Below are 27,191 nucleotides of genomic sequence, written 5' to 3'. Positions count from 1 at the left end.
TCCGCCTACCCTCCTTCACGTCGTGCGCCTGGGTGGCTCCGTCAGTGGAGCGTTTGACCTTGACTCAGGTCACGATCTCACGGTTTGTGGGGTCGGGCTCTCCGCTGTCAGCGCTGTTAGTGAGGAACCTGGCTCAGGTCCTCTGACTCTCTGCCCCCCCCCTTGCTCACTCTCGCTTTCTCTCTCAAAGAGAGACAAACATTGGAAAATTTTTGAAAAAAAAACTTGTGACTCCCAACTCCCTAGCCACTTCCTTGCTTTATTTTATGCAAACTACTCAGCCAGGAGCTGACGTAGAACAGATTTAATTAATTAGTTAATTTGTCTGGCTCGCTCCTCCCCTCCATGTGCCACTTACACGGTAACTTCTGCAGCCTTCTTTTCCCAGTGTTTCTCCAATGCCAGACTAGTGGCTTCCATACAAGAGAACGCTCTTATTTTAGGATTAATTTTCTTTACGCTGGCTGATTGGATCACACAGAGGTCAAATTACTGGCTCTCCAATGATTTGTCTGACTTATAATTGGGATTTGCAACAATGCGTATACTTTTCTTATTCCCCTAGTGCACGATGCTTAATGATTTTCCTGTTACACACGTGGCCTGAAGCTCCACGGACTGTTCGGACCTTTGTCACAGCTCCTGTTGTTATGCCCAGCATTCGTGATCCCCAAAGACCACCAGGGAGCCGAGTCCCATGCAAAAGCAAAGAGCCTTTATTCGAGCTAGCTCGAGCTCAATCCCCTACCTGCATGGACGCGGCGGTGAGATACCGGAGAGAGAGCGGGTTTCAAAAAGCACAAAGGTTTTATAGGGATCATGGCCTTCGCCGATTGGCTGGGGAAGGGTCATGGCCTCAGCCGATTGGCTGCCAAAGTCCCAGATCAGCAATTATCAGCATCACCTGGAACTTGTTAAAAATGCAAATGTTGGGCCTGGTGGTCACAGACCCACTGAATCAGAAACTCTGGGGGTGGGGCTCAGCAATCTGTGTTTGAACAAGTCTTCCAGGAGATTCTGATGCACCTGAAGTGTAAGAACCACTGTGTCTGAGGGTCTCTAACATGTTTGGCCTCAGTGTATACAGAACGTTTCTCACTGGTCACCTATGAACCATTGGCTGTGAGCCTTGCTGTGCTATATAAATACCTAGCACCAAACACCATCCCCAGAGACTGATTTAATTGGTTTGGGGAGGGGTAAAATGCTCCCAGGTCATTCTAAGCCTGGACAGGGTTGAGGGCTCCTGCTTCTGGCCCCCACCTCTTCTACTCACACTTTCCACGCCTCTCACACTCCCCTTCCTCCCACCTTAGACTTCAGAAGAATGCATCAATTGGTAGCCTGCTTTCTTAGAAAACATAAGTTACTCAAGGGGAGGAGGTGTGGTCTGAGGTTTGAGCGGGAACTTCTTTCTGCGGCCACGTCGGGGACACAGTCACTAGTCGGCCGGCCTAGGTCTGTTCTTTCACTGTCTTATCTCTTGTCAACGTGAGCTGCGACAGACTGAAGCGGAAGTTCTTGTAGGAAAATGTGAGGTTAAAGGAAACCGATTTGGAAAAAAACTTGCACGAAAGAAGATGGGGACCGTTTCTATACTAAACACCAAAAGATAAAAACCGAAGAATTCTCTTCCTCCTGGCAATGGCCAATTAGAAAGAAGGACCTCCTGGATGGTAGAAGATAAGGCCCACTTCTCTCGTATGAAATAAAACCCTCTTCAACTTCTTTTCTATTTCTTCACGTAGAATATAAAGTCAAGCCTGGCCAGTGAGGCCCTGTCTGCACACCGTACTGCGTCCCATATGGAGTTCTGTGCCAGTGTTCAAAGCTGCTACCCAGCAGTTTGTTTGCAGGTGATAAACACAGAGGAGTGTCATTAGATTTGTAAGGGGGTCTCCTAGGACCTCGGAACACGAGACATTGTTGCACAGCCTTCCGGCATTTATCTCCGAAGCGGGCACTTCTCATCCATTGGCTTCTTTGATCATAGGCTACAGAGGCCACAATGTTGTATATGAAATCTTTCCTTTAAGCCGGTCATAAATTCTTCTGAGCTTCTTCTACTAGTTCCAAAATAGTGATACTTTCTTTTTCTCCTTCATGCTCATGGAGCAACGAGATCCTATGAATGCTGGACTAATTTAATAAATAATTTGAGAGCCCGCTTCACTCAAATAGCCATCCAGTTATATTGGCGTGTAGAATTTTGCATATTTCAGAATCTTACATGATAAGCCCTTCACAATTCGTATTAGTTGCTTTATCCCGAAGGCCTGCCATTTTCAGAAGCCTGCGCAGAGTACAGAATGAAGCCTTTGGTATAACATTCCATCAGACTAATGGCTCGGGCCCATGGACTGCTCCCTTCTGCCTCCCCTCGTAGACTTTAGTCCCACCAACGATTACTGATTCCTTGAATGTGATACCCACTTTCCTACTTCTTCTGCCTAGAATGTTGTTTTGTATGATCCCCACCCCTACCGGTAATATCACCTGTCCTGTGCTCCTTGGGTTTTCCATACACATCTCTGCCAAGGCATTTATTATGTGTGTTTTATCTGTATTGGAGCAGGGGGATTCTTAGATTTATTTATTTGTTCGTTCATGCATTCATTTATGGGCAGTGCATGCCTGATTTAAAATTCGAAGAGCATAAAGGGTTACAGTTGAAAAGATCCTCCCTGAATCGTTGGCAGTTTATCTACTATCCTTCTAGAGGCATTTTACAATCATACAAACATACGTATACAAAATTCTCTGCACACTATCCCGTGCCTTACTTTTTGCACTAGCCAGTAATGGAGACCATCACATGTCGATACCTGGAGAAGCCTAATAGTACCCAGTGGTTACAAATGTGGATTCTGAAGCTAGATTCTTTAAAAAGTATGTTTGGATTACTTATTGGCTGTGCAACCTCAGGCCGTTTACTCAACCTCTCTGAATCCCCACTTTGTAATCTATAAAACAGGCATAGTAGTAATTTCACTCCTAAGGTTATTATAAAGATTAAAGGATGGAATTTATGTGAGGAATCTTTTAGGACCTCGCCTGGCACGTGGTAAGCAATACATATTAGCTACTGTTATTATGAAAAAGAGCATTTCTATTTGTTTTTACCATCAGAATAATGCACTGTAACTTATCGCTTTGTTTTTGATCACTCAGATTGCTTCTAGTCTCTTGTACTATAAACCGGGCTGCTGAAAAACTCTGTACATATATGTCATTTTGCACATTTTCACGAATAATACCATCCCAGAGGTGGTTTCTGGGTGTAAAAATAGATGCATTGTTTTGAAAGAGATTGTCAAATTTTCTTCCATGAAAGGATTACCAATTTTCAGGGCCCCCAGTGGTGACTGAGAATTAAGATCATGGAGTCTTACTCAGGAATTCCATTTCTAACCCAACATACAATGACTGGCTTGTAGTGAGTATTAAAGGCGAAATAAAATGTTAGTTTAACTGGTTGGAAGGATTGGGAAATACAGTGGGGTTTTGGTGGCGGCAGGAAAGCATTTTAAAATCTGCTTTGGCATCTTTTTATCCTAGCAAAGTCACAAGACTACTGGCAAGGAGGTGGACACAGAAGAACTTTTATTTGTCACTTTGCGTTGGCCTACTACTACAGAGATTTCTTTCAGAAACTCGAAAGAGGAATAGATAAAAATTCCTGAAGTTTCATTACTACCTTAATGCAACAGGGTGGCGGGGGACCATAAGTAGCAACTGGCCGGAGTGCAATTGATTTACTGGCTTTCCGGTAGCAAAATGCTTTACTACTGCCATAACGTGTTTTCACGTTGGTTATTCCACGTGACTCTAACACAGACAAAGATACCGGCAAGAAGACAAAGGAACATTGAGTGACTAAGAGCTGCAACCTTCCTTTAGACCTCTCATTGTCATCTCCGAGTTATTCCCATTTCACAGAGGGAAGACGTGGAGATCTGTACCTTATGCAATTTGCTGCAAGACACAGCAAGAACTGGCCCGATGGGGCCAAGAGCCCAGCATGGTGCTAGGAACATAGTTAATGCCCAATAAATCTGAAGAAATGAGGGGTTACTGCACAAGGATGATAAAAGCAAAGGCCTTCATTTACACTTTCCCTTCTCATCAGGGCAGGGATTATGCCCTAAAAGAGGCAGCCAATCCCTACCAAAAGCGAGGACTCAAATTTGGCAGCTTAAATTCCATTCGCGTTATTTTTATCATTATTATTTTTTTGACTGTGTGGCCTTGGGTAAGTGACTTGTTTTGCTTTACTTGAGAAAGGGAGGTGACCGTGCCCACTTCACAGAGCCGTTCTGAGGAGTTAACATGCACTGAGCACTGTACCTGCCATACGGGACGCCGGGCACCTGCTGGCGGTGTGTCCATCCTGCAGATCAGTACTCAGAGCCATGCAAGGGGTGGAGCTGGAGCGAGAGCCCGGAGTTTCCGCTCCTATCCAGGGAGCCCAGGAACTTCGCTGCACCTTGTGCCCACATGTGCAGAACGGCGAATAGCACGTGGAGGCCCACATTCACTGACTTACCTCCTTTTCTTGCTTTCAATATCTAAAGCTGAGCCCTTAGGGCTCTTTAGTCCCTGCGAGGGCACCACGAAGACTGCCTTACCTCCGCCCAAGACGACCTCGGAGACTCAACCTAAGCTTTAGCACCCACCTCCCCCCCCCCCCCCTTCACCTTTGGAACGAGGAAGTGGGATGAATTGTGAGGCTTTCCCGCCCGTGTTCCTCTAGTTTCCACTTGGTCCGCAGAGTTCAAGCAAAAGGCTGGCCTCACTCCACTCTCCTTTCCCTTCAGTGCTCCAGGTTGTGACTTTTGTCCTTGGGGTTTCCGCTTATACAGCCACTATCAGGTGTAGACATGGCAAGCGCGGGAACGCACGGGAAAGGGTGGTGCTAAGCGCCACCACAACGCTGCAGTCACGTCCAGGGCACCACCAAGCCCATTACCCAGTCAACATGGCAGCGTCAAACCCACCTCCAGCCTCCTGGACGAGAAGACCCGAAGGGTGCTTAAGGTGTGCCTGGAAAACGTGATCCGGGACGCTATCACCTACCTAGAACAACACCCGTCTCCCTAGTAATGACAGTGCACCAGCTCTTCCTTAGCAAGTTTAAGTGGCTCTGAAAAGAGCCTTTGGGATTGGCTAACAGAACGCTTACTTGGCAAGTCTACTTGGAGCTGGTGTACTTGGTGACGGCCTTGGTGCCCTCGGACACGGCGTGCTTGGCCAGCTCGCCGGGCAGCAGCAGGCGCACGGCCGTCTGGATCTCCCGGGACGTGATGGTCGAGCGCTTGTTGTAATGCGCCAGGCGCGACGCCTCGCCCGCGATGCGCTCGAAGATGTCGTTGACGAACGAGTTCATGATGCCCATGGCCTTGGACGAGATGCCGGTGTCGGGGTGCACCTGCTTCAGCACCTTGTACACGTACACCGAGTAGCTCTCCTTGCGGCTGCGCTTGCGCTTCTTGCCGTCCTTCTTCTGCGCCTTGGTCACCGCCTTCTTGGAGCCCTTCTTCGGGGCCGGGGCAGACTTGGCCGGCTCAGGCATGGCCCAGAGAAGACGTGACGCGCTGAGAAGAGAAATGAAAACTATACTGCGGGCAAAGCGCAACTTGTCCTTTTTATGTAGAATCCCTTATGCAAATAAGGTGCAAGTTACAGTCCTGGGTCTGATTGGTGACTGGTCAACTTGACGTCAGCAGTTAGTTCTGCCCAATCGCAACGCGAGACTCCCAAAGCTTCATTCTCATTGGATGAAATAAAGCCACCAGCTTAGCCAATGCAAAGTCTTCTTTTTCGCGCTCAATAGGGTTATAAAAAGTGGCGGCCTGGTGTTGGCTGTATCAGGTACCCTCTGTGCATCTGGGGCTGTCATGTCTGGACGCGGGAAGCAGGGCGGCAAGGCTCGCGCCAAGGCCAAGACGCGCTCGTCGCGGGCCGGGCTGCAGTTCCCGGTGGGCCGCGTGCACCGCCTGCTCCGCAAGGGCAACTACGCCGAGCGGGTGGGGGCCGGCGCGCCGGTGTACCTGGCGGCCGTGCTCGAGTACCTGACGGCCGAAATCCTGGAGCTGGCGGGCAACGCGGCCCGCGACAACAAGAAGACGCGCATCATCCCGCGCCACCTGCAGCTGGCCATCCGCAACGACGAGGAGCTCAACAAGCTGCTGGGCCGCGTCACCATCGCGCAGGGCGGCGTCCTGCCCAACATCCAGGCCGTGCTGTTGCCCAAGAAGACCGAGAGCCACCACAAAGCCAAGTGAGAAGGAAGCTTGGAAACCACTGAAAAACAAAGGCTCTTTTCAGAGCCACTTCTATAGTCCTAAAAAGGTGACACGACTTGTTTTCTTCTCACGTTATTCTTTCGTTCACGACGATTGAAGTTTTCTAGTTGGGCTTTAGCTTCATGTTCACACTTAAGAGTTGGTATTGTAGGGGCCAAGGGCAGGCTGCCCCCAGGTTACCACATTGGCATATTACTCTGAACTAAATACACTTGGGAAGCCTCTACTGTGTAAAGACACTGTCTCCTGCTGTTTCTCTGAAAGCTGGGTCACCAGAGATAGGAACTCTAAAGACCCGGGAGCTGCAGTTTTTACTAGTCTGCTTTGTTCAACTTGTTCAGTCCAGGATCTCAAACGTGTTTTCTGTATTTTGCCAAATCCTCAGGTTTTTGTCTAAAAAGTAAAAACTTCTGCCTTGGTCATTGATTTGGGGTTGGAAACTTCACTGGACCTCTGCATGTAATAAAACGCACTTTTTTGTTATTCTAGTTCTTAAGCCAGGTTAGGGGTGGGTACAATGAAGGGAGAATTTTTTCCCTTTCCTACAGTGTTTAGGGTACTTTGCTAGCAAGTTAACATTTGTGAACTAAATAGACTAATTTCAAAGTCATTTATTTGAATGTACAAGGACATTAAGTTGATTCAAGGTGACTACCTAGGTCAGTATCTGAAAGTTTGTTGTAGGTGACAATTTTACTATCAAGGTAACTTTGGGCAGGATGCAGGAGTGGTTTCCATATATGGTACACAAAACCACTAGGGTGTCAGGAAGATGGTAATTTTGAATTAAAAAATTGCCTTTAAAGAATAATTTGGTTTTCATGATCTGTTTACTAAAAGTATTCAAATACAGTTTATAGTATTATAATTATTCATGTGTATATTCATGTATATGAGTATATACATATATTACCACATGGCCAAACGTGTAGATGTCCAACATAGCAGTACAATCTTGGTCGTAACAAGGATGGCACTGAATGCTAAGAACTGGAGTCCAAGTTTTCATGATGGAGACCCAGTTTGAAAGAATAGAAACGCTTCTGAAAAGCCAAAGGCCCGTTTGAGAATAGTGAGAATCCTGGTCCGTTGTCCATATTTCTACACAGGCAAAGCAAGATCCTTGTATACTAGTCCTTGGAAAAGACTGGAATATTTATGCCACTTTTTTTTTTTTTTGCAATCTCAAGAAATGGATGCACAAAGACTATTTTTTCTGTGGCCTCATTTATTAAATTGTAATGTACTTATACTTTCCGTGAGTTTCCGTTTCATATTCAGGTACTATACATTAAGGACACAACAATAAGACCCTGCCTGTCCAAAAGAAACTCATTCTAATGGGATAAAACCCAAAAGTAAATAATCAAAACACAAGATAGCAAGAGAAATAAGCACAGGACTTTGGGAGGACTAAGACGGAAGGATAAAAAAGGAGAGGGAGCATCTCATCTGAAGGTTGGAGGAAACTGGGAATTAGAGGAAAGGGTGGGGATCTCAGCAGAGAATGAGCAGCACCAGAGTCATGGCTTGTGATATTTCAGGCAATGACACGAAGTTCGATACTGGCCACAGAGCAGATTGCAAGAGACAGGAAGAAGCCAGAAGGGATCTGTAGGCCACTTGCTTGGTGTTAAAGACTTTTATATACTGATGACTCCCAAACCTTACTTTTTATGTACTAATGACTCCCAAACCTTTATGTCCATGCCAGACTTACCTCCTGAGTTAAGACGTACATATTCACGTACATTCTGAAATTCTTGCAGATCTCTAGCAAAGTGAAAATGCATACCCCAGACTGATCAGACCGTCCCTCCTCCTTCAGTGAGCCTTAGAAGATGGCATCACATTCGACACGTTAGCATGAGCCAAAATGATCTGGGGTCACTGAGCATGCATTTTTGCGTGCCATTCCTATAGCAAAACTCAATTCCTCTTATGGGGTGATGAAAGCACACCTTGAAGGCCCAGCAAGAGCTGAGGTAGGTCATGAGATAATCAGTTTAGCACATGGAGTGGTTTCAGAGACTTGGAGTATCCATTTTAGACCCACAGATCTAAAAATGACCAGGTCCACACAACTAGAACTACTCACTGCCCCTGAATAAGTCTTCATATAATCAGAACGGAAAGACTAACTTGGAGAATTGTACTTTTTGCATACTCTGCCCAACCAGCAAGAGTATTGATCAGGGTGGACAGGGCCCTTCTTAATAGCTGTTTCCCAGCCCAGGGGTAAGGAAAGCTTCACTTACACTCAATACCAATCTGTTTTGGATCAGCACAGCCTCGTGTGTGTGTGTGTGTGTGTGTGTGTGCGCGCGTGCGCGTGTGTGTGGGAGGGTAAATTGGGAGGGTGGGAGGGCACTGCTTTCCTCCAAATATAGCTTCCCTTCCAGAGGAAGGCAGATTACGGAGAGGATGTTTATAATACATTGTTTTGCTGGTAGAGGCTAGTAGGGCATTTTTAATTGGTAAAATACTGGCATTATCTTAAAACTCTGGATGTGGAAATCACAGGCACTAGTTAACCATGAACCCACTCACCTGAAGGCAATTAACACAATCAAGATGGGTGATTTTAAGTTAGCAGTTGTGGCCTTGGAACCCAACTTCAGGAGTACAAAGTAACTTAGAAAATTTCTCCCACCTGCCTCAAAGTTGAGAAGGGACAGGGAGAACAAGAAAGGGAGAACCTGTGCGGGTAGCTTCCTTGTATTTACATCAAGTTGTCTACCGAGAAAAAGGGTTTAATGAACCCCAGACCAGTGTGGTTAAACAGGACTAAAAGTATGAATCGGAGCGCAAGCAGGCCAATAGCTAAGTGCACTTGTGAGGGTCTTTACTAACTTCCTAAAACACTGTAAAGCGCCCGTAAATGGTCGTTATCCCACCGGTGAAACCAACCCATCAGTAACCGTTACAGGGAAACAGTCCTTTTCAGCGTACATGTGGTGGCTCTGAAAAGAGCCTTTGGGAAGGAGTGACAGACCTTGTGGCTCAGGCCCGCTCCCCGCGGATGCGGCGCGCCAGCTGGATGTCCTTGGGCATGATGGTGACGCGCTTGGCGTGGATGGCGCACAGGTTGGTGTCCTCGAAGAGCCCCACCAAGTAGGCCTCGCACGCCTCCTGCAGCGCCATCACGGCCGAACTCTGGAAGCGCAGGTCGGTCTTGAAGTCCTGCGCGATCTCGCGCACCAGCCGCTGGAACGGCAGCTTGCGGATCAGCAGCTCGGTGGACTTCTGGTAGCGGCGGATCTCGCGCAGGGCCACTGTGCCGGGCCGGTAGCGGTGCGGCTTCTTGACGCCGCCGGTGGCCGGCGCGCTCTTGCGGGCCGCCTTGGTGGCCAGCTGCTTGCGCGGGGCCTTGCCGCCCGTCGACTTGCGCGCCGTCTGCTTCGTGCGAGCCATTGCTTGGACGTTGGATGCCAATAAGAAAAGAAAGCCGGTTCCGTTTTATTTATAGTGAGAGTCAGAAGCTGATTGGACAAAAGGGGACCAGCCTACACAACCGGTAACCGGATTGGTTAAAGACTCGAAACTTTTATGGAGCGCCGAGTGTGCTGATGGTCTTGTCCACGACCTCAATATGTATTTTTTGGTCCGCTTTATATTAGCGATTTCCCGTAGAAATAAATGCAAGCTACATAAGAAACATATTTTCACATTATATCCACATTAGAACAAAATAAAAAAACAAATTATTTTAACTATTTTGTTTAATCTAGTATTTCCAAAATCATTTCAACATGTAATCGGCAACTGTTAGATATTTTACATTCCTTTCTCCAAACTCTGCGGAATCCAGTGTGCATTTTACACGTACAGCACTTCTTAATTCAGACTAGCCACACGTCCCGTGATCACGAGACACAACTGGCTACCATTCTGGACAGCTCAATTCTATACCATCTCCCCTCAATTTTTTAAACTTTTTACATTTTGGGATTTGTTATTTTTCAAGGAAATTCTAACTTGCATGCAAACAATCCACAGACTAGAAACTTCATAGGGAAACATTGTTCCACGAACTTCTCATTTTCAGAGAATACAAACCAATTCCATTGCAGCATACTTTATTTCTGCTAACTTGGAAACTCAAAATTACGATACCTGCCTTGTTTTACTAACGGGGGAGGAGACTGGCTTTGCAAAGGACATGAAACATGGTGTGTAATTTAGCAGAATTACTCTTATTCCTCTTAAGGATTATCTACTTCCCCACCACGAGTAACCTATGGTGGGTCTACCCATCTGAATGTACATCCAGAAATCTGGATTCGAAAGTGGCAAGTCCATACGATAGGTTCTTTGCATAACATGAAAAGTTAGAGGACAGATTTGACAATGTTAGGGCTAGGAAGGCGAACTTTTTACTCAACTGCTTTTACTTAACGCACTAAGTTGCGAGATAGATGACGTCTCAGAATTGTTATCAGGAACAAAAGATACTTCGTGTACAGTCCTTCACAGGAAATTGTAGGTGGCTCTTAAAAGAGCCTTTGGTTTATGCGGGAGAAAGGCGTTGTGACAAATTAACCCAGAATTCTATTTCCCCTTGGCCTTGTGGTGGCTTTCGGTCTTCTTGGGCAGCAGCACGGCCTGGATGTTGGGCAGGACGCCGCCCTGCGCGATGGTGACGCGGCCCAGCAGCTTGTTGAGCTCCTCGTCGTTGCGGATGGCCAGCTGCAGGTGGCGCGGGATGATGCGCGTCTTCTTGTTGTCGCGGGCCGCGTTGCCCGCCAGCTCCAGGATCTCGGCCGTCAGGTACTCGAGCACGGCCGCCAGGTACACCGGCGCGCCGGCCCCCACCCGCTCGGCGTAGTTGCCCTTGCGGAGCAGGCGGTGCACGCGGCCCACCGGGAACTGCAGCCCGGCCCGCGACGAGCGCGTCTTGGCCTTGGCGCGAGCCTTGCCGCCCTGCTTCCCGCGTCCAGACATGACCACCTCAACACTCTAGAGGCACTTGGTAAGACGAGCACACAACCAGCAGTTTTTATAGCCCTGATTGGGCGCGAAAAAGAAGGCTTTGCATTGGCTAAACTTGTGGCTTTATTTTCTCCAACGAGAATGCAGTTTTGGGAGTGTCGTGTTGTGATTGGGCAGAGCTAACTAGTGACGTCATGTTGACTAGCCACCAATCAGACCCAGGACTGTAACTTACACCTTATTTGCATAAGGGTTTCTATATAAACCGGACAAGTTGCGTCTTACTCGCTTTACAGTTTCGTTTTTTCTGAGCCTGTGCGGTGTCGTTCCGGCCATGCCTGAGCCAGCCAAATCCGCTCCCGCCCCGAAAAAGGGCTCGAAGAAGGCGGTGACCAAGGCGCAGAAGAAGGACGGCAAGAAGCGCAAGCGTAGCCGCAAAGAGAGCTACTCGGTGTACGTGTACAAGGTGCTGAAGCAGGTGCACCCCGACACCGGCATCTCGTCCAAGGCCATGGGCATCATGAACTCGTTCGTCAACGACATCTTCGAGCGCATCGCGGGCGAGGCGTCGCGCCTGGCGCATTACAACAAGCGCTCGACCATCACGTCCCGGGAGATCCAGACGGCCGTGCGCCTGCTGCTGCCCGGCGAGCTGGCCAAGCACGCCGTGTCCGAGGGCACCAAGGCCGTCACCAAGTACACCAGCTCCAAGTAAACTCGCCTTTCCCAGGAAGATCGGATTCTCCAGACCCATACCCCAAAGGCTCTTTTTAGAGCCATCCACGCTTTCTAAAAAAGAGCTTGTTCGCTGTTAGCCTTGCTTAATATAGAATTGGGTGTTGCATTTTCTCTTAGAAGTAAATAATTTATGAGAAACTGACATTCTTGTTGGCAGGATTTGCCTCGAGCATTTTTGCATCAAATTTGAAGTTGCTTTTTAGTATGAAATCTTGTGTACTAAGAAAAAGCCAAAGAATATACCACCTCGGCTTTCTAAATTGGGCTGCAATACTATTCAGAGGTTCCTGTGGTGAGCTACGTAGAACGTAGTGATTTCTGGCTTCTTCGACTTAATCTGTGCGTAGACCTAGGCTAGTTTTCTCCGGGGTAAGAGGGGTAAGACGGGATCGTGGGGTGTGGGTCTTCGTTGATACGGCTGGTGCCATCTACGTGCCCCCAGCCTCCCGTGATTCTACCTCCTACTCCATCTTTTACTGCTTTATAGTTGGAAGGTAATGTTAATGTCAGGACAGCAGCGCTGATTAAAAACTTGGTGACTTAACGTCACCAGACAGCGTAGTTCAGACTATTCTATTCTCTAGTTCCTCACCTGGTCACCTCTGTCAGTTTACCCCACGAAGGCGTCCATACCGTGCCTCCCCCCGCCCCCTCGTAAAAGTATAAGCATTATTAAAGGGCTTTCAGTAAAGGTGTAACAAATACAGTTTGAAAAATAAAGCTGAGCCCTTTCCCATCAGGCTAAATGAAGACTTGGAGAAGTTTCTTTCTTTTCCTTCTCCGCCTCTTCAATTCTCTTTAATATTCCCAGTAACTAACTCAGTCTTTTTATTTGTATCAAGTCCACAGTTCTTCACTCCTCCATGTATGCAGCAAATTGGTCTCCAGTGCCTAGTAGGTGCTAAGACACTTTCCTGCAATGAGAAAGTCCCAGCATCTCCAGAGGAAACAGAAGAAAATGCGGACTGTGCAAATAAGCTGGGAAGTGAGCTAAGTGGAGCCTGCTGGGTGGGTAAGACCCTGTATCGGGGAGGGAAGCCTGCTCCAGGCAGGTTGGTCTGAGCACCTAGCACACCCTTAGAGACTTTGGAGGCTACTTTAGAGTGGCTGGAGGCTGGGATGCCTGGAGATGAAGGTGGAAAGGCCAGCCGAAGGTGGGGCAGAAAACCTTAGATACTGTGAAGCCCTGCACACCTTGTCAAGAAATATAATGTTTATCTACTGGGAGAATCCAGACTGCAGAAATTGAAAATGTTGCAAGATGTAGGATTCTGAATCATTTTCCCGGTGGCCTAGGTGAGAACAGATTGAAAGGGAGTGAGATCCGGGTCAAAACGTTGGAAATACCAGCCAGGGGTGAGGTCGGGACTAAAGAGGCAGCAGTCAGAAGAGGAGGGCGGACGGGGAAAAGGAGGCAGAAAGGTCAGGCCTTGCTGCACACGGACGGACTGACAGAAGGTGGCGGAGCACAGGCTGACGTCCAGCTTTCAGCTGGAGCAACGTCAGTGCTCAAGAAAGGGGGCTCAGAAAGGGGACTTGGGGGGAGGGGAGGCTCGCCACACTCATTCCGATCGGGTTCCAGACTCGCTGCCCCCAAATACGGCACCTTGGCCCTTGGCATATATTAATATCTTGAGCTTGAAAGAGTTTGAGAAACTAAAAAGCTGGAAGGTCGCTCGGACCCCCCTCCCCCCACCCCGCTCCGCCCTTTGACCCTGAGGCGGGAGAAGAGCCTCCCCAGGGAAAGGTGCCCTCCCTGCACCCAGGGGAAGGGAGGCCTTCTTGTCACCGGAGACAGGGGAATTGGGGGCCAAAAGGCCATTTGAAAAAACCTTATTATTTCTTCAATTGACTACCCCAAGCCCAAAGCCCTGTGTCTTGTCAATTCCTCACAAATTCATCTTTTTTCTAAAAGGTATGGAGGTTCCCCTGCGAGAGTCACTTTGAGACGTCCTGCTCTCGTGAAGGCTCTCATGTAGAATGGAAAAATTCAGTAAGATTTGGACCCTTTTTTTCCCCGTTGGTCTGTCTCATGTTGGTTTAATTCTTACCCAGAGATCCGAAGAGGGTTGAGAATTCTCTATTTCCCTACATTTCACTCAGCAAATATTTATTGCCCCGATACTAGGAGCCAGGCCCCGTTCTAAGCCCAGCAATGTGACAGTGACCTGGTTCAGAACAAGTCTCAAAATACCCCTTTGACAAGTGGACTATTTGGCACAAGAACTAAAGCCAATCAACAACCTCACAGGCCAAGAAAAACTTTTGCCCCTCCCTTAACTGCCTTAAAGGATTTCGATAAGGGGTTGATAACAGAGGGAGAGCTATGACCAGACAGAACGTTTAATGTGGAAAGATGTTTTGAGGCCGGGCAAACATCTGATTAACCAAACAGCGGCTCTTATCTTCCTGTGATTGGCCCTCCTCCCCTTTGCAGCCCCAGGTCCCCATCCCACCCCTCAGCCAGGGAGGGGGACTCAGCCTCGACTGCCTGACTGCCTTGGAGTCTCTTATTTTTTACAGGGCTTCTGTACTTATGAAATCAAATTTGGTTTTCCCCCCCGTTAATCTGTTTTATGTCATTTCAATTAGTGGACCAGCCAATGAGCCATGAAAAGAATAAAGGGAAAATTTCCAGTTCCTACAATGTACAAAATGACGCGATCTTTCTTTTAAAGATGTCAGTTTTTCTGCCCCAGTTAATAAGTGCAATGCAGTGATGTGAAAACTTCCAAAAGGGGTTCATTTTTCCTTTAAACCTGAAACAAGATCCACTATTTTGCAGGGGAGCAGAATATACCACCTCAAACTATGTCGCTTTAGTATTTTATCAGTGATGGTAAACTCACATGCACAACAGTTATCGCTGGCACAGGTGAATGTGATAAGAATTTTGTGGAAAGTGTAGTAATATTAATCAAATACCACAAAATCTACATCCTTTCTGACAAAGCATTTCAACTCTAGGTTATCCTCAGATTTATGTATAAATCTCCTTTAAAATTGAAAAAAAAAAGCACATTATGTTAAGTACTAGAACATTTGTTTAAAATGTATCATAGAAACTGCTTATGATGGAATATTACACAGATATAAAAATAATCACTTTTTTCACCTTCAGTCATGTAACTTTTCCAAAGTTCCAAGTGAAAATAGATTTCCTTTGGCAAAGGAAACTGATTAAAATATAGAACAGAATAGACTTTTTGGTAATAGTTTTGTCAGGGAGGGGGAATATCCTGTCCGTTTCTAGGTCCTTCTAGCTAGGCTAAGAATCAAACAGAAACAGATTAACAGGAGAAAATCAAATATAATAGTGTATGTACAGGGAATCCACACAGACATGACATTTCAAAGACAGTCCAGCAAAATGAGGCATATGTCAGGCTGAACTAAGGAGGGGGCAGGGGTCTGGGACTTCAAAGGGAAGGAATGCACTTCTGAAGAGTTTGGTTAACCAATGTCTGCCGGGCCACTGAGGGGGCATAGAGAGGACTCTGATCAAACAGGCCTTGCCGGGTCCCTGCCCATCATCTATACGTAGTTCATAATATAGTTACCAACTGTGAAAGCTCCCTTCCTGGAGCAGGTCCTCTATGCAATTTCTTTTTATTTAGTAAATAAAATTTACTAAAAATTTACTAAAAATTTATTTTTATTTAGGTAAAAAGCTTTCCTGAATTTGCTGGATTTTAATAACCTTCACGCCAAACTGGCCCATCTTAGTGGCCTGCCCTTGCCCCCACAGTTCCAAGTATGAGTCACTGTTAAAAGTGACACATCGATCAGTGGGGAAAAGAATTCTTTTAAACATCTGGTTTATTAAGGATTTACTAGAGAATTGGTTAAAGTGTACTATAGAGAATTCTTAAGGAAGAATACCACGTGGATATTAAAAACGTCTTTTTCTCTTTAGAGAGAGGAAATTGACTAAAAATATAATCAGCATAAAGAAGTTCCACAATCCCTATGCACGGCACTCTGTAAATTTTCTTTGAAAAAAATACGTGCATATGTCTGTTCACCAAAATATCAAAGTAGCTAGTAGTTGTAAGTGCTCTCTGTATCCTGGGGTAAGAGCTTGCTAATCTATTGCTTGCCCCCCCCCCCCCATTTTTTTTTTTTTTGTATTTTTCATAACATTCAAAAGCAATTTTTAAAGTTTTAACACGTTGTCACAAAAGGTACTAGGTATAGAACAAAACAGCACAAGGAAACCGAAGGCTTTTTTTTTTTTTTTGGTCAGACTTCCCTCCCCCACTGGGTGGCACTTCGCGGCTTCCTTAGGTTCTCAGTTCGGTCCGCCAGAGGATATATAAAAGCCCGCAGCTCTGGCGACGTGACAGGGCTTTGTGGAGTCTTTCGTGTCAGTATGTCCGGTCGCGGCAAAGGCGGGAAGGGCCTGGGCAAGGGGGGCGCCAAGCGCCACCGCAAGGTGCTGCGCGACAACATCCAGGGCATCACCAAGCCCGCCATCCGGCGGCTGGCCCGGCGCGGCGGCGTCAAGCGCATCTCCGGCCTCATCTACGAGGAGACCCGCGGGGTGCTCAAGGTGTTCCTGGAGAACGTGATCCGGGACGCCGTCACCTACACGGAGCACGCCAAGCGCAAGACGGTCACGGCCATGGACGTGGTGTACGCGCTCAAGCGCCAGGGCCGCACCCTCTACGGCTTCGGGGGCTGAACTCCAGGTTCCCGGCTTCCGGGGCTCTGCGCACCCCCGTCCTGTCCTGTCTACAAACAAAAGGCCCTTTTCAGGGCTCCCCCCACTCTCACAGAGGAGCCGTGACGCTAGTTTGACGCTCGCCGGTCCGCGTCCCGCACGGGTCGCTCCCTCTCCTGTGGCAAACCTACAACAGCGAACCTTTCCGCCTGGCTTGGGGTCTTGTTAGCTGCGAATTCGCTCGAGGAAGCAGGTCGTGTGAAGAGGCTTCTGAGGCCTGCGGTGGACACAACTTCCTTTTTGAGGCTTAACTGTGGGCCTGCTGGGGAGACCCCCCTCCTGTGATCGGCCCCTTGCCAGAAGTCCTGCAGAGTCTGCTTGGCAGAGTTGAAAGAAAGTTTTCAGACTTAAAGTTAGGGAAGTTTTTATTCTAAGAAAGGTGGCAATCTATTTTTAAGTTTGTAATTGAGGGCTCCGCCCCCTCTAAATGTCACCTGTCAATCAGGTCAGTGGTGTCTAAGTCTGGAGGGGCCACTAATGTCCTATTGTTCGCCATCACTTCCCACGAAGAGTAGACAGCTTTTAAAGGTTAACGCTAATTGTGTTTGTATGTTTTAAGGGCAAGGATCCTAATCGGCGCTCGTTCAGCGTTAATTTATGACGTACAAATGGATGTAACACATGGAAAATGTACTTTTAACTCGTGGGAAAATGTCAGCTTTGGCACCAGCGAGTGGACCCACGTGAACTTTGGACATAAAGACGAATCTCTTAAGCATGTAAAGCAAACAATATTGTGAAAGTTAAGACGTAAATGTCCTGTTGTATAACTTTGCTTACTGAAGTGATGCGAGGTGGTGAAACGTCTAAACAGAGTCGTTATAGAAGCGTCACTTGGTTGTGAGAGCAGGTTCAGTTCTAACTCTTTCCTGGGCCTCAGTTTTTTCACCTACACGGTTAGGAGGAGGAAGCGGAGGAGGAGGAGGAGACCTCACTCAAAGGATTATTTTGAGGATTGAGTTGCTAATGACAAGTGCTTGAATCCTGCCTGCCACACAGAGCTGTGTGAAGCACTTACATTTACGTTCCGCCACTAATTGTATCTCATTTTGTGACCTCCGGGTGTGAGCAACTTTTCTTGAACAACCACATTCCAGTAGAGATCCAGCCACATTAACAGGAGATACTATAGTCTCTTAGGGAGCCGTGCATAATACTCCGGTGTATGTTTTTTCCAAACAACTTTGCAAATGTCGGAGATATTCTACTTATTTATTTATTTATTTACGGAGTAGAATTTCGTGTTTCATTACTTACATGTAACACCCAGTGCTCATCCCAACAAGTGTCCTCCTTAATGCCCATCACCCATCTCACCCATCCCCCACCCAATGGAGGTATTCTCTTGATTATTCTTACAATGTATACTTGTTCATTTGTACTCATTCTGGGTTTATGCCTTGCTGGCCTCAAAATGCACCACCAGACAAGCTGTCCTGTGGCCCAGAAAGACTCAGACCAAATTTAAATGCTGGGGATGCTTGTGTGTGTGTGTGTGTGTGTGTGTGTGTGTGTGTGTTTTGTTTGTTTTTAATACATTTGAGTACATAGCCTGAGACAGGGGGAAAGACGTGTGGTAAGTTAAGGCTTGGGTAAAGGCGTGAGGAGATAGATGGACCACAGCAGCTGAATCATTGGTCATGCATTTAGTTACCTTTCTCTCTGCCACATGCAGCCTTTCTTCTTGAAGACTACAGCCCAAGTTGGGACAAGTAGTTCCTCAAATGGAAGGCGCCCGGGGCCAATGACAGGGAGCTAGTCTATGGAAGACAGACGGTTATTCCTGGTCACAGTTGATGCTTACTAGTTCACCTGCCTAATGGGCATGTGCTTTATTTGCGTATCTTAGGCAAAGGACGTGTGGGGCCAGGATGGACATCACCAGAGGGTGACTGAATCAAGGTACTACGTGTTCCAAGTATATTTAGTGTATCACGAATATTTAGTGCCTCACGTATCTCATGCATATTTAGTGTCTGGTGTTTCAAGTATAAAAGTGCCTCATGAATATTACATGTCTCTTGGTCCTTTACCCCTTCTTTATATCCTTAATACATACACACTCCACTTTCTAGGTATTTACCTATACTTAAGACAGAAGTTTCATCCATCACATTTGTTTCTCTAGCAGTATTGAATATCTGCAAATAGTAGAGAAATATACACTTTGAAATGTTTAGGGAACCAACATCAAGGCTTTTTATCAACTGTGATACTTCATCTTTTGATGAAGTATTTTAAATTTTATCTTTTGTCTTACTTGGTCTGTTTTAATGATGGTTTGAAAAGGGGATAAAGGAAAGGCCTACTTGTTTTAAGAAGGATCAATTACTTCTAAGCCTATACCAACCACATTATAATAACCGCATTCCTTGGATTCCTTGGATTCCTAGCATTTTGCATAAAATCCAACCATTATTCTGTGAAGTTTTGTAGATACAGCCAATCAATATATAACCTGTTTTCAACAGAGTCGATAGTTTTAAGATTCCTGACAATTTACCAGGAGTTCTTTTAATAGAATATTTTTTTAAAATTTGAGGAATCCATTTGAAAAAGACAACAATTACAAGTATAAGAGGACTTTAGTAAGGGAATTTTAGCCACAACCAAATCAGTTCATTCAGTCCTAACTAATTAACTCTTGCTTTGCTGGTCTTGGGTTAAGTACCCTGCTTCTAATACAGCTTGGAAAATTTTAAATCAGTCCCAAGGTAGAGTCTGACAGGTATCTGGTACAATTATTTATTAAAGTTCTTTTGATGCTTCTTCTGTAAAACTCAATTTCAGATCTGTATCTTGTAGCATGGGCCTATAGAGAACAGCATAAGGAAAAATAGTAACCATCCATTGATGACTAGAGAACGTCTGGTTAATTTATTATATTAATCAGTGTTATCATTATGGAATAGGATAGAATCCTCTATTTAGGTATGATACTGTGAATACGGAGATTGATAAACCTCCAGGAACCTTCTGATATTTCCCGGAAAGTATTTGTTATTTTTTTCGCCGTGGCGTTGATATCTAGGAACAAAGTCTGTTGGTAGTTTTGTGTGGTTATTGTATATAAATATAAATATGTTCTATCCAACTTAAGTAAAATTGTTAAACATTTATATTAAAAATATTTCATCTGGTTAACTTAGGAATGTATAGTTTATTTTTGCTTTGCCTTCCTTTTTCCTATTACACGATATATAAGAAAAGAGTTCTCACAATTGTATAATTGTATATTGCTAATTACAAAGTACATCTTTTCTCATAAAATGAGAAAATATGTGTGGCCTCCTGGCCACGTGGGAAACTACAAGAGGAGTTTAGATACAAGTAATACCTTCAGGGTTTCATTATTCAAAATTTGGGGCCAGGATTTATGAAAGGTAATATCAAGAAATTTTGAATGTTTCTTTAAATCAGGCTATGAACATAAGCCATGGGTTTCTGAAGACAAGGACTAGAATATTAACTATAAAAATAACAAATAATGTACAGAATACTTCAGGATTTTTTTTTAGTTGTTTTTTTTTTAAAAAAAATTTTTTTTCAACGTTTTTATTTATTTTTGGGACAGAGAGAGACAGAGCATGAATGGGCGAGGGGCAGAGAGAGAGGGAGACACAGAATCAGAAGCAGGCTCCAGGCTCTGAGCCATCAGCCCAGAGCCTGATGCGGGGCTCAAACTCACGGACCGCGAGATCGTGACCTGGCTGAAGTCGGACGCTTAACCGACTGCGCCACCCAGGCGCCCCTAGTTGTTTATTTTTAAGAACTGAGAGACTGTTACCAGAATTATTCAAGAAATCAGTGGAAAGCCGCAAACAGATAATAGACCTTCAGAAGGTGTTGGGGAAATATAATCAAAACCAAATTCTCCCGACAGACAATCTCCTACAGGAATAGCAAAGACAAAAGGAAATCCCATTCAAAACACTGTGGGTTTTGCAATTTAGAGTCATATGTTAGCTGAAGTTAGCGCAAGTATTCCCAGGAAAATGAGAGATCACAATCATTAAGAAAGACTGCACTGTATTTCCGAGATGCATCCAGGGTCCTGAGTTGGGAGAAGGCCAGGTGCATATTTAGTATTTGACCTCACAAAGGTTAACTCTTGGTGAAGTATGGGCAAATGATTAAAGTTTTTAATTTCAGCTTTAGGGGGAAAAATATCTATCTATCTATCTATCTATCTATCATTTATCTACATCTATATCTAATATCTCGATCACTGTTTACTTTTTTTTACATACCTGTGGGAATTACTACTTCGGCCTGCGTATATGCACTGGCCAAGCTTTCTACCAACATCCAGATTTTCACCTTTGACTTTGGGTTTCTTTCTCTACTTGCTAAGATCTGGTCTGGAGGAATATTAAGACCTACTTTGAATTTAGGTCTGGGTTCATGTCCTAACCCCTTGTTTGATTCCTTTTCCACTCTTCCGCTCCCAAGATCCCTGCAGTAGCTCCTCTGGGTTTAGGGTCTGCTTTGTTTTGTCACCCTAACATTTCTGTAATGCAACCTTGTTTTCCTTGTGACTTAGTTGGGATCCCTTCCAATTGCGTCCCACCCTCAGCACCCCTCTGTGGGGGATTAGCCTGCAAGTCTTCTACCACCTACCGGTGTCCACACTGGGTGGAAACCAGGATCCGAGCCAGGGGGCCAACCACGTGCTGCATGCATCAATCAGAAAGGGGGCAAGGAAGGACGGCTCGTCACTACTACTGCTCTCCAGTCCCCTTAGCACGCACTGGTTTCTTGAGCAGAGGACATAGATCAGCAGAATAAAGGCCACTAAACAGGAACTAAACTTGAAAGCGTCGAGAATACTAAACGCACCAAGTCACAAATTCAGCGCGGAGACGCGGAGTCCGTCTCGTCTGTCTCAACCCTGACACATGTACACCTTCTGAACAGAAAAAACCGTCCCATTTCTTCAACTGCGGCCATACTGAAGCTCCTAGTGCAGCATTAAAACCCCAAACGCCAGACTTTTAAGTTAAACAGAGAACACCAAGCATGTTTGCTAAATACACTGATGCCCAAGGAAAATGCACGGAAATGTGGGCAGTTGGCAGTAAGACTTTCCTAGTCTGGACACGTAAGGAATAAGACCAAGGCCAGGAGTTAACACAACAAAGTCAGAGAACACAAAGCGAAACCGGCGTCACGGCTCCTTCGCTGAGAGGATGGGGGCCCTGAAAAGGGCCTTTTCTGTGCTTGGGGAGATCGTAGTGGGTCCCGGGCGCTCAGCCCCCGAAGCCGTAGAGGGTGCGGCCCTGGCGCTTGAGCGCGTACACCACGTCCATAGCCGTGACCGTCTTGCGCTTGGCGTGCTCCGTGTAGGTGACGGCGTCCCGGATCACGTTCTCCAGGAACACCTTGAGCACCCCGCGGGTCTCCTCGTAGATGAGGCCGGAGATGCGCTTGACGCCGCCGCGCCGGGCCAGCCGCCGGATGGCGGGCTTGGTGATGCCCTGGATGTTGTCGCGCAGCACCTTGCGGTGGCGCTTGGCGCCCCCCTTGCCCAGGCCCTTCCCGCCTTTGCCGCGACCAGACATAGCTGTCTAAACACGCTGCGTAAGTCCCAGCGATGGCTCCACTGGCCCGACCGGCGTTATTATAAGCAGTCGTCGGACCTGATTGAGAACTGAACGCGCGGGCGGGAACCGAGGCGCCGCGACCGCACGCCGGGCTCCGCCCCTCTCTGGGCTGAGAGCCAATGGCGGTGTGGGGGAGGGAACGGAGTGAGGAGTCTCAGTTTTAAGCTCTAGATTTTTCTGAAACCGTTGATATTTGTATCTGAAATTATATCTTCCCGTGAGAATGTTCACAGGGGCTCATTTTTTTTTTTTATAAGCAAGTGCTGTCCTTTCTCCTTCAGAAGGGGATGATTGGGAAGGGTACCCTAGGACGCCACCCCAAAATAGGAGTGGGGAGCTCAGACACACCTTCCCCAAACATGCCCCGTGCGTGTGAACGGGACGGTATACGCCGCCCGCACAGAGGCCTGTCTGACATAAGGGCTATTTCTGAGCAGTTTAGAGAAATAGCAGACGCAGGAGAATCTGTAAGACCAGAGGAGAACTCACACTTTCTTAAGGGGAATTTCACATTTGTGAAGGAGATCTCAGTCGGGGTCTCCCTCTCTGGGCCAGAAAGAGAAGGACGACTAGATCAGCACGGAAACTTGTCCCTGGAGAAAGCCCGGCCTTGACTCTGCAGAACCACCCTGCGTTGTTTGCCATCCTTCCCCTGGGAGCCCATAACCGGCGCCCTGTGCACGCCCCTCCCGCATGACATCTTTTGTCTTTAGTGGAAGATAGTACGTAAAGGGGGCGGCTTGGGCCTTTTCAGGTGTTCTTCTCAGTTTTTCAGACTATCTCCCAGGAATACATGACGTGCATGTCATTACACTTCTGCTTGTTTTCTCTGGTTACTCTGCCTTTGCTATGGCAGGGGGCTTGGGGGTGGGGGTGGGGGTGGGGACGTACAGAACCTAGCAGGGTAGAGGGTTATTTTTCCTCCCCTACAGTGTTCTTTTGTATTACATCAACGTTTTACACTGCAGTTGCATTAGAGGGCCTAATTTGCCATGACAGGTCTCATGGTTTCTTTTCAAAAATTTCTGATCTAGTCTCACAAGGTTCCTTTCATGGGCAACTTTAGAATCATTGTAGCAGTTTCGGGGGGAAAAAATCCCTTTAAGATTTTGATCACAATTGCATTAACTGTAAATTCACTGGAGTACAATTAAAGCCCTACAAAAATGACGTACTTATATCCATAAACTTACCGATGGCAGTTTCTTTTAAGCCTTTTAATTTTCAACGACTAAAATGAAAATTTGGTTTTCATATAAGACTTAAAATAGAATATTCTTCGCGTACGTTGGATTTTATTTCTTAAAAACAAATACAAGATCATACTCTGAAATTTTGACACCAATATAATTTTGTAAACTACTGTAACTAACGTCACCCATTGTTCAAGTGTGTGTTTTAGGGACCGGTTAATAGCTGAAAAAAAAAAAACAAAAACAACTGCGGTTTGAAATTGTATCTTCTCTACTGATTGGGTTTTGGTCACTTCCTTATGCTTTCTAAATCTTTGTTCATGTACAGAATGGGATTGGGATAGTAACAGTAATCACCTCATAAACAGTGTAAGAATTAATGAAGATAATTTATGTAAAATACTGCATATACATGGCATGCTTCTATTTAATATAACAAATAATTTTTATTTTTAGTACTAAATTTAAAATATTTTATATTTACTATATACTTTAAAAGTTTTACCTTAATACACATGAATTTAAAACATTGTACATGATATACACAATGTTAAATAACTAACATTTATTTTTACTACATATTATGTTATTAACAGAGCCTGTGTTTATTTTAATATGTATTATATTATGTGGGGGAAGGGCGAAATATTTCCTTTCTTCCCTTGCTAATCTAATGATTAAATTGATATGAGACAGATTAACAGGAATGAAACAAACCATATGTATGGGAGTCTCATAAAAATACAGCCCCCACAGGTGCCTGGGTAGCTCAGTCTGTTAAGTGTCCGACTTCGGCTCTGGTCGTGATCTCACAGTTTGTGGGTTCGAGCCCCGAGTGGGGCTCTGTGCTGACAGCTCAGAGCATGGATCCTGCTTCCATTCTGTGTCTCCCTCTCTCTCTGCCCCTCTACTGCTCACACACTCTCTCTCTCAAAAATAAATAAACACACACACACACACACACACACAAATAGAGCACCCAGGTAATGAGGCTTATATAACATATTGAACTAAGGAAAAGGTAAAGGGTCTGTCTGGAGGTTTAAAAGGAGGGAAGACCATTCACAGGAAGGAGAGAGAAGGTGTTTGGAAAATAAAGGTTGCCCTGTCATGCAGGTACATTTCCCAGGATAAAAATATCTCTCAAAAAATAAAATAAAATAATAAAAGGTATCTCTGGTAGTACCTTTTCCTGGTACAGGCCCCCTTTCCAATGTAAATTTAAGCAGGTAAGGGGGAACATAAGAGGTTTTCCTGAATCTGCTAGGTTTTGATTGCTGTTAGCTCAAAATAATCCTTAGGCCAAAGAGATATTTTTTGGGCTGGAGAAATCTGCTGTCCCTCAATAGATTTTTTTATGGACATTTATTTTGGTCAAAATATATTTTTAATAGTTATTACCCTAAACAAAATGAACATGTTACTTTTTTCCTCTGTTTTCATTTCTATATATGTATGTACATCTTCATCAAGTATTCTGTTTTGAAATAACTTCTTTTATAAAAATTTTTTAATGTTTATTTTTAAGAGAGAGAGAGACAGAGAGACAGAGAGAGCATGAGTGGGGGAGGGGCAGAGAGAGAGGGAGACACAGAATCTGAAGCAGGCTCCAGGCTCTGAGCCGTCAGCCCAGAGCCCGACGCGGGGCTCAAACTCACGAGCTGTGAGCTCATGACCTGAGCTGAAGTCGGATCCTTAACCGAGTCACCCAGGCACCCTTGTTTTGAACTAACTTCTAAATTTTTTTTTTAAGTTATATTTATTTTTTTTGAGACAGAGAGAGACAGAGCATGGACAGGGGAGGGGCAGAGAGAGAGGGAGACACAGAATCAGAAGCAAGCTCCAGGCTCTGAGCCATCAGCCCAGAGCCGGACGCGGGGCTCGAACTGACGGACCGCGAGATCATGACCTGAGCCGAAGTCGGACGCTCAACCGACTGAGCCGCCCAGGCGCCCCATGTTTTGAACTAACTTCTAATCAGTGTTTTAACAGCTAAAAATGTAAGTGAAGGATGATCACAGCAGAGGGTCCATTGCTACTCCCTCTTCACCAAAGCCCTGTCTCTTGAGATACTACCACTGCACCAGGAAAAACCAGTATTTTCAATAGTAAGCATATTCAATAGTAAGCACATAGAAACTTCAATAGTAAGCATATAGAAAAATCTGGAAGCTGAGAGATTTATAAAAACCACACAAAAGCAACCCTAGGGGAAAGTCACTGAAGCTTCAGAAGTTTGTACTGGTTGGGGGATCCCTAATTCTCTGCCCTTGGTGTTCGTGCCCCGAGGTCATCAAGCACAGCCTCTTTCCAGATAAATACCATGAACTGAAAAAGGCAATTTACGTCTTTCCGACTGGTCTTTGCTCCTTGGACCCATCTCATCTTTACGCTGCCTCCACTTAGATTGACTCCAGTTCCTCCATGGGATCTGTTTTTTATTTACCTTTCCATCTCTCTCTCTCTCTCTTTTTTTTTTTTTTGCTTTTATTTTATACCACGTACCTATGTTATAAGGATTTTTATTATTATAAAATTGACACAATTTACTGACTATATTTTGTGGTGTTGTCATTGTGTCATTTGTGTTTAGGAAGACACAAATATGAATAAAACCCAGTCTCCACTCTAAGGGACTTTGTAAACTGATGGGTGAGATACACGGGAAATCTAACGTAGGAAGAGGTGCTTTCAGAATCTGCAGAGATGGAAATTAATGGAGAGACCAACGCCAGAAAGAAAGCTTAAACACTGCTTTCCTCTGTGTCAATTATACTTCAGTTGTTTAATAAAAGGTTCCGTAAATGTTCTGCCACTAAAATTGAACTTTACCTCCTATGAAAATGATTTTACAGTATCAACTATGAAGTTTTCATCAGTCCTCCTGGATCTGATTGCAATTACAAATATCTGAATTATTTCATCAAAAGATTTTGAAGGTTTGGTTCTATTTTTTTAAAAAGAAGTTTTTATTTATTTTTTTGATTATATAAATAATAATAGTGATGAAGTTTTGGGGTGGGGAGGGTAGTGACATCCAGAGACGATGGCCAAGAAAGAATGTTGAAGATGTCTTGGGTGCAAAAAGGTGATTTTCTTAAAGCACAGGGACAGGACCCTGTCCTGACAGGTAGAGTAAGTCTCTAAGGTATTTTGGAAGCCAAGTTTCCAGGACCTTGAGGGGGTAGCTGTTGCTAAGGGAACAGCATTTATTATCATTTAGTAAAACCTCAGTCATGAGACCCTTTAGATGTATGGGGGTCTCTCATGGGGGGCCATAAGCTTGGAGTAGGATTACCAGCATATATCTTGGGGCAGTTGAGATAAAGGAAGTAGACTGACAAGATCCTTAAAGTTGGGATAATGTAAAGCCAAGGTTCCCTTTTGCCCCCAGCAAAGTGCCATCATGGAGGCGGCTGAACTCCTAGAGGGAGGTCACTCTGCCGGTTTCGAGGACTTGCCCATGGCTGTAGGCAGTAAGGGAATTTAATTTTCCATTTGCCTTAGTTTCCCACAGCACCATGGCCAGCACTGACACCCCTTTCCTTCGTTCTTGGGCGGTCAGGGGTGTCTGAGGAATATCACACATGGCCCACCTGGGGCGGGGGTGTGTGCCAGCTTGTGCTTTGCCCCTCAGTCGGCCTCATGCTCCCTCATCAATAGTACGCACTTTATCCAATGACCTTGGAGCTATAGG

The 27,191-nt window shown here is 45.6% G+C and overlaps 7 protein-coding genes across 7 annotated transcripts in view; 3 read left to right on the top strand and 4 right to left on the bottom strand.

The window, feature by feature from the left end:
* Window positions 1-4,238: 4,238 nt before the first annotated feature.
* On the bottom strand, window positions 4,239-5,587 carry LOC122489130 (histone H2B type 1-C/E/F/G/I). Its single transcript, XM_043590649.1, has one exon. It carries the CDS (start codon window positions 5,570-5,572, stop codon window positions 5,192-5,194), a length of 381 nt encoding a protein of 126 aa, XP_043446584.1. The 5' UTR covers window positions 5,573-5,587; the 3' UTR covers window positions 4,239-5,191.
* Window positions 5,588-5,897: 310 nt separating this feature from the next.
* LOC122489128 (histone H2A type 1-E-like) lies at window positions 5,898-6,789 on the top strand. Its single transcript, XM_043590647.1, has one exon. The coding sequence runs from the start codon at window positions 5,898-5,900 to the stop codon at window positions 6,282-6,284; it is 387 nt and encodes a 128-aa protein (XP_043446582.1). The 3' UTR covers window positions 6,285-6,789.
* Window positions 6,790-9,047: 2,258 nt separating this feature from the next.
* Window positions 9,048-10,021, bottom strand: LOC122489123 (histone H3.1). Its single transcript, XM_043590640.1, has one exon. It carries the CDS (start codon window positions 9,717-9,719, stop codon window positions 9,309-9,311), a length of 411 nt encoding a protein of 136 aa, XP_043446575.1. The 5' UTR covers window positions 9,720-10,021; the 3' UTR covers window positions 9,048-9,308.
* A 351-nt stretch (window positions 10,022-10,372) lies between these two features.
* Window positions 10,373-11,281, bottom strand: LOC122489125 (histone H2A type 1-E). The gene has a single exon (XM_043590643.1). It carries the CDS (start codon window positions 11,247-11,249, stop codon window positions 10,857-10,859), a length of 393 nt encoding a protein of 130 aa, XP_043446578.1. The 5' UTR covers window positions 11,250-11,281; the 3' UTR covers window positions 10,373-10,856.
* Window positions 11,282-11,556: 275 nt separating this feature from the next.
* Window positions 11,557-12,117, top strand: LOC122489132 (histone H2B type 1-C/E/F/G/I). The gene has a single exon (XM_043590651.1). It carries the CDS (start codon window positions 11,572-11,574, stop codon window positions 11,950-11,952), a length of 381 nt encoding a protein of 126 aa, XP_043446586.1. The 5' UTR covers window positions 11,557-11,571; the 3' UTR covers window positions 11,953-12,117.
* Window positions 12,118-16,288: 4,171 nt separating this feature from the next.
* On the top strand, window positions 16,289-19,842 carry LOC122489137 (histone H4). Its single transcript, XM_043590656.1, has one exon. The coding sequence runs from the start codon at window positions 16,348-16,350 to the stop codon at window positions 16,657-16,659; it is 312 nt and encodes a 103-aa protein (XP_043446591.1). The 5' UTR covers window positions 16,289-16,347; the 3' UTR covers window positions 16,660-19,842.
* Window positions 19,843-20,453: 611 nt separating this feature from the next.
* Window positions 20,454-27,191, bottom strand: part of LOC122490252 — a 33,096-nt gene continuing 26,358 nt past the window's right edge. The window contains exons 4-5 of the mRNA XM_043592849.1: window positions 23,450-23,459; window positions 20,454-22,265 (exon numbers count right to left, since the gene is read on the bottom strand). Of these exons, the coding sequence (XP_043448784.1) occupies window positions 21,948-22,265; window positions 23,450-23,459 (328 nt within the window). The 3' untranslated portion in view covers window positions 20,454-21,947. The remainder of the gene's footprint in view (window positions 22,266-23,449; window positions 23,460-27,191) is intronic.

This window comes from Prionailurus bengalensis, chromosome B2 (assembly GCF_016509475.1).
Source record: "Prionailurus bengalensis isolate Pbe53 chromosome B2, Fcat_Pben_1.1_paternal_pri, whole genome shotgun sequence".
NCBI classification, from domain to species: domain Eukaryota; kingdom Metazoa; phylum Chordata; class Mammalia; order Carnivora; family Felidae; genus Prionailurus; species Prionailurus bengalensis.
This window is presented reverse-complemented; position numbering and strand designations above follow the sequence as displayed.